The sequence below is a fragment of the Thermoascus crustaceus genome (genome assembly GCF_041956765.1).
Source record: "Thermoascus crustaceus strain CBS 181.67 unplaced genomic scaffold VTN00scaffold_2, whole genome shotgun sequence".
NCBI lineage: Eukaryota > Fungi > Ascomycota > Eurotiomycetes > Eurotiales > Thermoascaceae > Thermoascus > Thermoascus crustaceus.
Genome location: NW_027192528.1, coordinates 4,047,796 through 4,059,875, shown reverse-complemented (window position 1 = coordinate 4,059,875; position 12,080 = coordinate 4,047,796). Strand labels below are relative to the sequence as shown.

Genomic DNA, 12,080 nt, shown 5'->3' with positions numbered 1-12,080 from the left:
CATGGTTGTGTGATGCATAGTCCATAAACCTTTCTTTTTCTTTTTTAGTCGAGCAGCATTCCGCATCAACAAGACGTGGGACCACAACTGCCGGACTTGGGAATAAAGAGTTCTCAACATTGTCCAGGTCGGGGCACTTCCTGCCTGTATTGATGACGCAGCTAGGTCCCCGGAGGGAAGATGCTCAATTGACGCCCGAAACGATGGATAGATGTTCAAGCCTCGGAAGTCCAGAGAGCGCCTTCGGTGTCTGGGACGATCTGAACAGGTGTGAGATGCAAAGGCAGCTGAGCCTTCTTATCGATTGGGAAGACGGATTCGATTACTACACCACATGCCATATACTGTATCTATGCGTAAGACCAGAAAGGTAGGGATCAAATATGCCTGTAAGTACATATGTATATGCTAGGGTCGACCAACCACCATCCATTGCAGGAAACGAAGCCGAAAAAATTAGCAGGAAAAGAATATCTTCAAGCCCATGCCAGCATGCAACACAACGCACCACACCAGATATTGACCCATCATTACCTTTGCGAATTCTCATTTCGTGTTCGAAGAATGAAAACCTCGGACTGGGTACAGATAGAGGAGAATGAAGAATGACATCATGCATGCATGGCGCGGTTGGGTGATACGGATCTGGTTATCTTATCTCGCTGGTTATCTACTTAGTTACTTGCTTTACTCCCAAACATTCGAAAACAGATCATCGCTCGCGCCAAACCCGCCTGCCGGTTTGGCGGTAGAAGTAGTAGTACTCGTAGTGGTGGTAGTTGGCTCAGAAATTGGTGCCGCGCTCGCCCATCCACCAAAGTCCTCGTCCCCTGACACCGTAGGCGGGGACTTAGCCGCCGTGGTGGACGTCGGCATACTCCAGCCAGAGCCTATGTCGTTGGCGGTCAGCGTGTCGGGGACCTTCATCATGCTGGATGGTGCCGCGGGGGCAGGGGCGGGATCGGGGGTATTCCATGCGTCGCTACCCCATGGGTCTATGCTGCTTGATAGCATACTAGCGGTGGCGGCGACCACGGGTTTGGGCGCCGGCTGCGGTTCTGGTGCAGGGGCTGGCTTTGAGAGATTGAAGACAGAGTTGATGTTGCTGAGGGGTGGGGATGCTGGCTTAGTTGGCGAAGTGGTAGCAGTTGCAGTACTGGTGATTGGAGGGGAGGCAAGGTCGAACAAATCGTTAGATGCAGATGCGGGCGGAGGGTTTGGCTTCGGCGCTGGTGCAGTTGCGGTCTTCGTGAAACTGAAGTCGAGTCCATTAGATGAAGTCGACGGTTTGTGTCCTTGAGGCTTCTGCGGTGGGTTGGTAGGTGAGGTGAGACTGTCAAAGAGCCCTCCCCCGCTCGTTGAAGATATGCTGGGTGAAGAGACCTTGGGAGCTGCCGGCGTGGACTTCGTGCTGGCGAAGCTTGCGAGATTAGCAAAAGGTGACGGCTTCTCCGGTTGCTTCTGAGGCGGCGGAGACGTGGTGGAAGGGAAGGTCAGGCCGCTGAAAGCATCCGTCAAACCACCAAGGTTCGAGGAAGACTGAGACTGAGACTGTGCAGATGAGAAAGATGCGAAGGAGGAGCTCCGGTCGTGAGAGGGTTGTGGCTGAGGTTTCGGGGCCGACGCATAGAGAGACAGAATAGATTGCTTCAGATCGGGTCTGGACATGCCAGTCCCTCCAGGTGTCGACGCAGTACTTGCCGGACGGCTGCCCGCCCCGGCCGGTTGACTGCTGCCAAAGAAATCCAACCCCAGCAAGGAATCTGCAGGCTTCGTTTGTTTAGGAGCGGGCTGGGAAGCCTTTGGCGGCGGTGGGCGCGATGCAGGAGGATCTGTTGTGCTAGGACGTGCGGGAGGAGAGACAAAGTCATCACCGAAAAGGTCGACAGATTGCTGTTGTCTCCGTGGAGCCGGTTGGCTAGGAGTCGATGATACACGCTGAGAAGCCGACCGCTCCAGTTTTGCCTTTTCTTGAACAACAGCCAGTGGCTATAAAACTATCAGTACGGCATAGCAGAAGGCAAGATGGAATGAAACCCACTACGTCGTCGTCTCCCTCTGTATCAAGTGTCGCAGGATCTGGCATAGGTCCATCCATCACCCATCTCTTCGACTCGTACTTTGTTCGAATAAAGTTCTCGATCTTCCTGCAAGAGATCAGCCCGCGAACAGAATTTGACGGATAACAAACTCTGCATACGCTTCAGAAGGAACATGTCCCGGTGCAAGCTTTGCTTCCCAATATCTGCGAGTCCGTCAGCATTGACACCCGTTGACAGGTAGAAATCCCACTAACTTGTTCGCTCTCGCATTCCCCCACTTGATCACGCTCTGTAACTGCTCATCGGTCCACGAATCCAGGTCCACCGACTTGACTCTACTGATATGGGTACCCATACCCCTGTGAATGCCCGAGCAGCGGATGCAGATGAAGATTCCCAGGTTCCAAGATGCCCATCGTGGATCTGAACAAAGCAGAAGCAGCAGTCAGTCAACCCGAACGGCATGCAGTAAAGAAAAAAAAGGAAGTCGTGCTCCCGATCCCGCGCGGGGGACAGGCAATAATAAGGGGGATGAGAGGAAACACTCACGTTTATTCCGCTTGCAATCGGCGCACGTCTTGTTGCATTCCAACTTCAGCAGACTCTTAATCGTCTGCTGGTTCTGCGCAGCCCGGTCGGGCGTTGGACGGCGAGACATAGCTGAGGGGACAAATGCCAACCGCGTTGAGGAATTGCGCTGCCGAGCGGCTTCGACCTTGCGGAGTTGGAGATGTGGCGGATGTACGTCGCGGTGGTCCGGAGTTAATTACACGACTGCCTGGAGCCGGCGGTGATAGCTGACTGATGCGGAGGGCGGCACGTGCCGGGTGCGCAGGGTGTGCTACGGAGATGGACAAACAGAGCTTCGATAGCCTCTGATGGAAATGTTATCTATTCAGACGCTCAGAAAAAATTCAAGTCAGTGTAGGATTCCTCAATGTCTTTGCAAAAGAGACGTGTTGTGACGTTGTCTGTGCAGAAGTTGGGCATGCAGATCGCGATGTGGCGTACCCCCGGGCACTGTGATCCTCAGGCATCATCCTACCTTCGCTTGCTAGCATCTATGAGAACTCAGGTTGGGAAGATAAATGGGACACTGTTAGCATGCAGTTGCAGGATTGAGGAAGTTTTTCGGCCTTTTTCTAGTCAAAACTGTGCGAAGACCGTACTGCCAATTATATTTTGTTGAACAAAAAGACAACGCTACCAGTTTGTTTCTCAGGATTGCTACCTTATAAATCAGCATTAATATCCATTTCATATCCAGAGGCCACATACATACTTCAACATCACATTGTAGCACACTCGTAATCGCTCAAATTCATATGATTTTGTCCACCCTAAAACTCATCGCAGTCAACTTCTCACCTCGACGCCCTCAAAACACTTTTCTTCCAACAGAACACCAGTATGCATAATCCGCTCCCAGCCGCATCATTCCATCATTGTCTCTCTCAATCATTATCAATTAATTTACGCAGTATTTAAGCCTTCGCCTTCTCCGCCTCCCCCGCAACCTTTGTCTCATCCTCCGTAAACTTCAAACTGATACTGTTGACGCAATGTCTCTCGTCCGTCGGCGTCGGGAATCCCTCCCCCTTGAACACATGGCCTAGGTGCCCGCCGCAGTTCGCGCAGACGATTTCGGTGCGCTCCATGCCGAAGGAGTTGTCGACGTGCCGGTTGACGGCTCCCGGGATAGAGTCGAAGTACGCGGGCCAGCCGCATCCCGATTTGAACTTGTGAGACGCGCGGTACAGCGGGGCGTGGCAGCCGGCGCAGGTGTAGACGCCCTTGGAGGGGTAGTGGGCGTCGTATTCGCCGGTGAAGGCGGGCTCGGTGCCCTTTTGGCGGAGGACGCGGAATTGTTCTGGATGTTGAGAAGGAGGAAGTTTGTCAGAAAGTCTTCCATCTCTCTGAAGGTTGAATAGAAATTGAACATGGGGTTACATACCAGGCGTCAGCACTGCCCTCCACTCCTCTTCGCTCCTCTTGCCTGGGTACGACATGTTGTCTTTGTCCTTGTCCTTATCTCCTTCGTTGCTCTCTGCGTGCGCGGTCCGGGAGCCGAAAAACGAGCTCAGGAACGGGATCGCGGGCGCAGCCTTGAGGACGGTGGCTCCTGACAAGGGCAATGGAATCCGGCCAAATGAAGGGAATGATATAGCCGCACGTAGTCTTCCTGCAGGGACGGACCTCACAGCGGTGGTAAAAGTTCGGAGAGCGGCTTGGATGCCTTGGAAACGCATAGGCGATGTGTGTATCGATCGAAGGTACAGGTAGATGAGGAGAAAGTGGGGAAGTCAGGATGGCCGTTCAGGACCTGTATCTGAGGAAGAAAATCGAACTAATAATGCCGAGGCCTAGACCGTTTACACATGAACTAGGACATCATCAAATCTGAAGCCGTCGAGACGGCGCGGTCAGGCTGTCGCATCATATTGAAGGATTTCCCCTTTACGTCATCATGCGGGGAGGAGCGTTCTACAGTCTACGCCGCGTCTTCTATTCCGAGATAAGCAACGCTACCAACATATGCAACGCGGCAAAACTTCAGTCTTGTCTGTAGAGTGTGGTCCGGTATATTTATGCATTGGCCTATGTACAGTACTGTGGGCTAGCATGATTGATTCTTGAATAAACGAACAGCCTAGCTCACCAAGATATGGCCTGCTGTGAAGACATCGAAACGTCTGCCTTATCTAGAAACTCCAAATCCCGGGGGTATCTCCAAAATAAGCAAACAGATAGATATAGCAGAGACACAAGTAGACGAAATGGTCGCATCAACGGCGCCGAACCATGCCAGTTACTGTAAGCACTCCCTCTCCGACTTCGACTCTCCATCCCTCCCTGGCAAGCATCTTCCCAACCGCCGGACCTAACCTGGATGTGCCATCGTGACTGTGTCGCCCCACACCGGTCACAATTCTGTATCCCCTTCGAGCTGGACCTCCGCCTCCCGGGCGGTACTTTGCATCTCCCAGGGACTCCCACCACTGCGAGACTCGCTCACTTGCAATACGAACAGCATCTTGTACGGAGACGCCGTGCAGGTCGAGAAGATCCGGCGTGGATTGGGAGTCGACAAGCGCATCCGCTGCAGCAGAGACTTCCCGTTTGGCTTTCTCAATATGGTCCCGCCCAATAGCGGAGTAATACGCGGCAGCACCTCCCATCAGTCTGTCTGACTTCCCACGTCGATACGCGACGGACGCTTTCGAAAAAGCCTCCGCACCAGCCATAAGGTGAGAGCTTGCAGCATCCCGTGCACTGCTGTAGTCCCGGACAACCCTGGTACTTGCTTTCGACGATTGCGGTTTATCAACTTCTGTATCGACTATAGGCGGCGTCGTGGTTATCTTAATCAGTTCGGACAGCGGCGTAGATGAAGGCTGGCGTAACATGGCTGCTGCAAGTTCATTGGCAGCGGATATGGAGTTCCGCGTTATATTCAGCAACCCTGCCAGGGTCGTATTCGGAATTGTAGAGAACTCCTGGTTAAGTTCCGCGACTTGTGCAGCCATAACGGGATGGTCAAATATCTGACGTTCATCTTTTGGTGCATACGACGCTGCCAGAGAGCGTATGGTGGCGGGAAGTGACGTCCCATTGGAGTGGTAGGCAGAAGCCACCGCTTCCCTTTGTAGGACCGAGGATGTTCTGGAGTAGATGAATTCCACGTCCTTCTTACTAACATCCCACTTGTTGACAACCGTGATGTTCTCCTGCGAGGAATATGATGAGTCGCACTCAGACTGGTGCAGCAGCTCGCGGGTCTTGTTCTTTTTATTCTTCCCTTTCCTCTTCCCATTCACCCCATTGGATTGTTCCGCAAATCCGTCGATTCCTTTCGGAATGGAGACCTTGGTACCGTCATCTGAAGGGCCCTGCTCCTGAAAGAAAGCTAGGTTGAGTAAAACATCCATCGAACGATCCACATCCTCGTCGCATTTCTTCAGGGTATGCTTGATCGTGAACATGTCAACGGACGGGAACATCTCGGACAGATAGACAATCTTCTCGTCGAGGCCCGATCCAGAGAGACCGAACGATCCATTCGCGCCAACGATGGGCCCGGCAGCTCCGTTTGATGTCGACCTAGACACACTACGCTGTATTCCCTTTTGTTCGATGCCAAGTGAGGAGAGATCCGACTCCAGGCTGGTCATGTCGGTCTCTCGAGATCTCCAGGTATCATTTTGCGAAGTGCTGGGCTCGGACGGGATGCCATCTGTATCGAAAACACCAGCGGTATCGCTGAGACCACTGGTACCCGAAGGATCGAAGGGAAGGTCTTCCTGCTCATGAGCAGATGCCTTCAAGGCATCGAGCGTCTCGCGGAGCTGCCTGACCTGGTCGCGGTCTGCAAGATCGTAGTCGAAGACGATCGCGGTGAAAAGGGCGGAGTCCAGTGGAGGACAGTAGAGTTTTTCTAGGTCCTAAAGTACCATTCGTGATAAGTATGAATCTCTTCGTCGCGGAAAAGATGTACTGACTTCCCGCAGACGTTCATGGTTGTCACCCATCTTCGAAGTCGCTGATTCTGTGCCGGACGTTCGATCTGTGTCTTCTTGGCATAACTCTGGGATAAAAAAATACAGCAGGATGCTATAATTCAGGCCTCCTATAACAATGAGACCTGTCGTCGCGGTGACAGAAGTCAGATATATGGGGTAGAGAGGCTGTCGCGCTGGGTGCGTAGAGGGGTAGTTAAGTGTGTGTGCACTGGAGGCAGCCTTGCGGATGGCGCGGTCCAAGCGCAAGTTCGTCATTGACCCGGAGACTTCCCGAGATCTGGGGACAACTGCCGACACCATAAGAGCCCATGGACAGATGTAAATAATGCCCATGGAACTAGAATTGCTGTCTCTGCATTCTCATTCAGGAATTTTCTCCGCATGTGCTTGCAGACACAAGGTGTATTGTTGGACTGTGGTTTTTTTTGTTCTTACTCCAGGCGATCGCCGGTCTTTGCCGACCTTGGCCATGCCCGGCACTGGCCTCCATATCAAAGCTCTGGCTAGAGGTAATTGACGGCGAAGTTGGGTTCAGAGAATGGCAGAATGAAAGGGAAGAAGAAAGATAAAGTGTCACATAAAGCAGAACAACAGAGCAACGACGTCAGCTTATGGAGTTTCCTGTCTGTGCAATCTGCAATGCAACCTCACGTGACGGTTCTGTTTAAAGAATGAGTCACATAGATTCCATAGTGATAAAGTCCTAAGTGAATAGATCCAGTGAAGGCACTGAATTTCAGACCCTTTCACTGCGCCTGTTAAATGAATATCATATGCAAACGTTGCTAGTGGTATCCAGAAATACAACAGAGAGGCCCCATAAGCCGATATATTTATTAACCATAGATCTTTCCCCATCATGGGAGATAGGTGAGGTAGCATCGATCCAGCATAAAACAGTCCAGTTGAAAACCATCACTGGAAGGACTGACTTACTGAAACACTATTGATATCCTGACGAAACTGTGAACAGAAACTGAATGTAACCTAGCCTTTTGGCAGCCTTCACTGGAAATTTGCCTATTCAAGACCTTCGCGTCCGACAAGAATGACTCGCAGGCAAGATACGGCTGTCGATAAGCATTCGATGATGATTAGATATCTCGACATTTTCGCTGACCGAAAGCTCGTCTAAAAAAAGACCGCTACACAGCAGAGTAGGTACTTTTTATGTAGCATTATCGTGCTGGAATAACGATAATGTTGGTTGCACAATCCAAGATAGACCGGTTTACTAATAATAACCTGAAAATTAGTTTGAAACTGCATTCAGGCCCAGTCAAATAGAAAAATTTTTTTTCAAAATAGCGAATATTTTACTGAGACATCGCCGCAGAATATGAGACTTTGGTTCTGCGAATAGTGAGAGCAATTATACTTTTCTGTCTCTGGTGTACGCTTAGGGCTTTAGGCGAGCTCCACTGCAGTTGGGTTTCTCCGGCGCCAACGAGATATATGGGGCTTCGAAGTATAGAAAAGACATTTTTCTTGTTTGTCTCACTACCCTGGAGAAACACGTACAACAAAGCCACAAATAAAACCTTGGCCCAGAACGGGAATCTATTCATAGGTAATAGGATCTCGTAAATTAGTCTGTTTAGGACATTTGGGTATTTGCCTTTGGACTAATGATCGTCGAGTTAAACCAGCCAGAAACACAATGGTTACCAAATTTAGATCAAGATGACAGACAGATCTTCCGAGCCTATCTGAGGCAAAATTCGGATAAAGTCACATCAAGCATTCACCCAGATGACCCCAGTCAGCCTCGGAGCACGGTGAGAAAAATCATACAAATTGCTACCGTGTAGCAGTCTACCGGGCGGGCCCAGAAAACAACAGATAATATTCTTTCTAGCTGAAGAACAGAGCATCTGGTAGAAGCCAACATGAATTGCCCGTTATAAGGCGTGCCTCATGGGGAAACTCGGAGCTGAGTCGACGATGCCACCGAGGTCAGCTACATTCCAAGGTAAGGGTGCCGTTTCAAGTCTGAAAAACAGGTATGTATGATGCCATAGGGCATTATCATCACGCCCTTGAGTGATGGGTCACGAGGTTTGTAATACCGAGAGAAGAATATAAGCAATGATCATAACGTGGAGCTTTTCTCATGTCGCCACGAGTTTTTTCTTATCTGCTACCGTTCAAGCCCACAAGGATCATACGCTAATCGGCGAGGTGGAGATGGAAAATTTCTTACCGTGGATACTATCAACTGGCTACTAGGCCGATTATATACTAAGTTAGGCGTCTTATCGTAGTCGCATCGGGCCGTCGAGAAATTTCGTTTCTGATCTGACTTGAGTAACATCCTGTCTTCCCGGCGTGGTATCGTAGAGATTCAAGGAAGCGACCTAGCATAAGTAGCACTGTAATAGCGATGATGATGCTCACTCACGTTGGAGCAGCTGCTCTTTCACAATTCCAACAGCAAGACTGTCTAAGTAAGAGAACTGATTGGGTCTAGTTGATCCTGCCGTCTGTTTTCCTCCTTGCAGACATACTGTCAGACCAGGCACTGGCCGATGCAACTGTCTTACACATGCTCGGTGGGGCCAGAGACAGGAACCCTACCTGAACAGTTGAACCACTGAACAATAACGAGGTTGTGTTTCTACCGGACTACGGCAGGACGGACTTCCCTCGGCTTGGAAGCTGTCAAAAACCTCCATAGCAACAGCCGTAATCGGCCAACAGAAGATGCAATTTCGTCCATCCGGAAGGGATATACTTATCTGGCCAAGCTCATGCAATCTGAAGGGCCTTGCTGCTTGACTGCTAGGGGAGCCAGGGCAGGATGATCAAGACACCCCGCCGCAAGGGCTCACGGCATCAAGAGCGGCGGTGACAACGGCATGTCTATCACCATCTCCATGGCTTCATCCCCGTCTTTATCCCCACCTAGCACGTTTCTTCGCAGGGATACAGCGGATGCTCAGGTTCAATTTTCAACGTTGGAACCGGTGCAACATGTTCCAGGGCCACACATCGCGCTTATCCCAGGCCCCCTTCCGCTGCGCCAATCAAGGGATCGGTCTCGAGCTGACAACAGCTTCACCCCGTCCGTATTGGACGCCATGATCTGTTTATCGCCCCCCTAGAGGTGCTTGTCCAGGGCAAGATAGGTGCTTCTCGCTTGCCACCGTGACGCTCTTCTCTCTCGTTCAGACTACCTAACCTGTTAGGGCCCATGTGCATGTGGATGGGACTATCGCACCACACGCCTTGCTCCCAAGATTACTCAAAATAGATCGCGAATTGAGCCCTGCGATCCCTGGACAGCTCATGGAGCCGGCTTCTGTGGACGGCGCGCTGAGTCGCGGCGTCTATTTAAAACTCCATCGCCCGGCTTTACCAGGCCTCCGTCTGCTTCCCTCGGTCGTCCATCCCATAGATATTTGCACTGTACGGATCTATCGTTGTCGATACAGTTGCTCGCTTGAGATACCCTCGTTTCCACTGGCGTTTTAATCGCAAATCACAATCATTTGCTAGATCTTCCTGTTTCCTTTGAAAAAAAGCACTCTTTCATAATGCAGTTCACGATCGCTTCCATTATCGCGCTCGCCGCATCTGCTGCTGGTAAGTTGGTCCCCTTTTGGTCTATAGAGCGTATGGATGTTGTACAGCAAACTAATTCCATTTCCACCGCAGCCCTGCAGGTCACTTCTCCCGCTAAGGGCTCCGAGCTTGACCTAAGCAAACCCAACATCATCAAATGGAGCTCTGTTAAGTGAGTTTTCCAAAAGATATCCAGGAGATTCTCATACTAAAAGGAGACATTGCAGCACCGACCCAGACAAATTCAACATCTACCTCGTCAAGAACAGCTATCCGCCAACGAAGACCCTTATCGCAGACGATGTCGACAAGTCCAAGGGCTCATACAGCTTTGACGGCCTAAAGGGCGTAGCTCCCGGGTATGTGTCACGAGTTTTCCCACCATTGTATGTACATACCTGATTCATGACTGACCATCCTGCGCCTATACAGCGACAACTATCGGATCAATCTGGAATCGGACGCGCCGCAAAACACCGGTATCCTCGCCCAGTCCGAGGAGTTCACTGTGGCCAAGGCTGGTGCTGATACCACCTCGGCCACAGGCACGAGTAAGTACCTACCTAGCCTAAGTACTCATCGACAGCGTTTTGGGAAAACACGACTATCGCAAATACTGATGGCTTTGACTACTTCAGCGTCGGGCAGCATGACCACTTCCTCCCCCACAACCTTGACAACCACCACCTCAGGAAGCGTCAGCCCCAGCGTGTCACCGACTAGCAACTCTGCCAGCAGCTCCGCCAATGCATCCTCCAGCAGCACCGCAGCACCAGCGAACCAGACCGGTGCCGCTGCCACTCTTTCCGTCTCCGCTGGCGCTGGATCCATCCTGATAGCTCTCTTCGCCCTCTTCCTGTAAAAGACATGGCTTTACACGGATAAGAAATGATAAAACTAGATCGGGACCGGAGAAGGGATACGAAGTGTCGATGTGAAACAAAATGGGATAAACTCGGAAGATTCTAGACAGCGGTTCTTTAACTACCCACCTAACCTATTTATAGATTGCCCGGTTTCAATCGTTTCCCGCAAAACAACGTCGAATGTCTGTACACATCGTTCGTTGATGCGACTGACTGGACTACTTACCTACCTAGGTTGATAATAAATTGGAGGCACAGATAACTATGACTGTATGTAATTCTCTCCCGCACAGATACCTATCTATCTATCTATCTATCTACCTATCTATTCGAGAGATTGGAGATTGGAGGCTATGTGGAATCCGCGAGTTGGGGATATTCTTTTTTTCTAGAGATCCTCGTTTTGTCGTTTTTCTTTTTTCTTTGTCTTTAAGTGACTGTGTCTCTATCTATCTACCTAATCTATCTACGCAATTGAATTAATATCTCCTAACTTAAACCGAGTTCTTGCTTTTTTTTAGGTGTTACCTGGTATTATATAGTATTATACAGAGAACATAGTCAGGGTCTATATCAGCAGAAACAGTCAAAACCCTACCCCACTCACTCACTATGGCTGTCCCCTTCCTCGGATCTCTAACCTTAAATATTGAGAAAGAGAGAATGGAATTCAAATTACCAGGAAACAAAGAAAGACTAGTAACGAAGAACAATAAGTACATACATCGAAACTCTTTCTTTCTTTTGTTCGACGGAATTTAACATTAGATAGTATTGTATTTACGTCCTGACATCCTCAATTCATATCATACATGTACATTACGTAGACGGCAAAGGAAAGGTGGATCTCTTCGCTACGCGCGAAGATAAAACGTAGGTTCGTACTGAGGGTAAGTTCCCCCCTTTTCCCCTAGCTTTTAGAAACTCAAAGGCTGTACCTAAGTAAGGTCTATTACGCTACAAGGCTCACTTAATCTCAAACATCGTACGGATTCACAGGTAATCAATAAACTGACTACATTTCATAATCATGCTATTCCACTTTTCGCCCACTGAGGAGAAAAATAAAAACCGTGTTATGCTACATC

At 50.1% G+C, this 12,080-nt stretch overlaps 4 protein-coding genes across 4 annotated transcripts; 1 reads left to right on the top strand and 3 right to left on the bottom strand.

The window, feature by feature from the left end:
- Positions 1-687: 687 nt before the first annotated feature.
- On the bottom strand, positions 688-2,700 carry VTN00DRAFT_4962 (uncharacterized protein; the record flags this gene model as incomplete). Its single annotated transcript, XM_069431442.1, has 5 exons — positions 688-1,989; positions 2,042-2,147; positions 2,201-2,245; positions 2,297-2,465; positions 2,592-2,700. The coding sequence occupies 5 exons, from the start codon at positions 2,698-2,700 to the stop codon at positions 688-690; spliced, it is 1,731 nt and encodes a 576-aa protein (XP_069290477.1).
- An 826-nt stretch (positions 2,701-3,526) lies between these two features.
- On the bottom strand, positions 3,527-4,291 carry VTN00DRAFT_4961 (uncharacterized protein; the record flags this gene model as incomplete). The annotated part of the gene is made up of 2 exons (XM_069431441.1): positions 3,527-3,912; positions 3,997-4,291. The coding sequence occupies 2 exons, from the start codon at positions 4,289-4,291 to the stop codon at positions 3,527-3,529; spliced, it is 681 nt and encodes a 226-aa protein (XP_069290476.1).
- A 537-nt stretch (positions 4,292-4,828) lies between these two features.
- On the bottom strand, positions 4,829-6,895 carry VTN00DRAFT_4960 (uncharacterized protein; the record flags this gene model as incomplete). The annotated part of the gene is made up of 2 exons (XM_069431440.1): positions 4,829-6,484; positions 6,542-6,895. The coding sequence occupies 2 exons, from the start codon at positions 6,893-6,895 to the stop codon at positions 4,829-4,831; spliced, it is 2,010 nt and encodes a 669-aa protein (XP_069290475.1).
- Positions 6,896-10,098: 3,203 nt separating this feature from the next.
- On the top strand, positions 10,099-10,988 carry VTN00DRAFT_4959 (uncharacterized protein; the record flags this gene model as incomplete). Its single annotated transcript, XM_069431438.1, has 5 exons — positions 10,099-10,147; positions 10,220-10,298; positions 10,354-10,485; positions 10,559-10,677; positions 10,765-10,988. 5 exons carry the CDS (start codon positions 10,099-10,101, stop codon positions 10,986-10,988), a joined length of 603 nt encoding a protein of 200 aa, XP_069290474.1.
- Between the last annotated feature and the right edge of the window lie 1,092 nt (positions 10,989-12,080).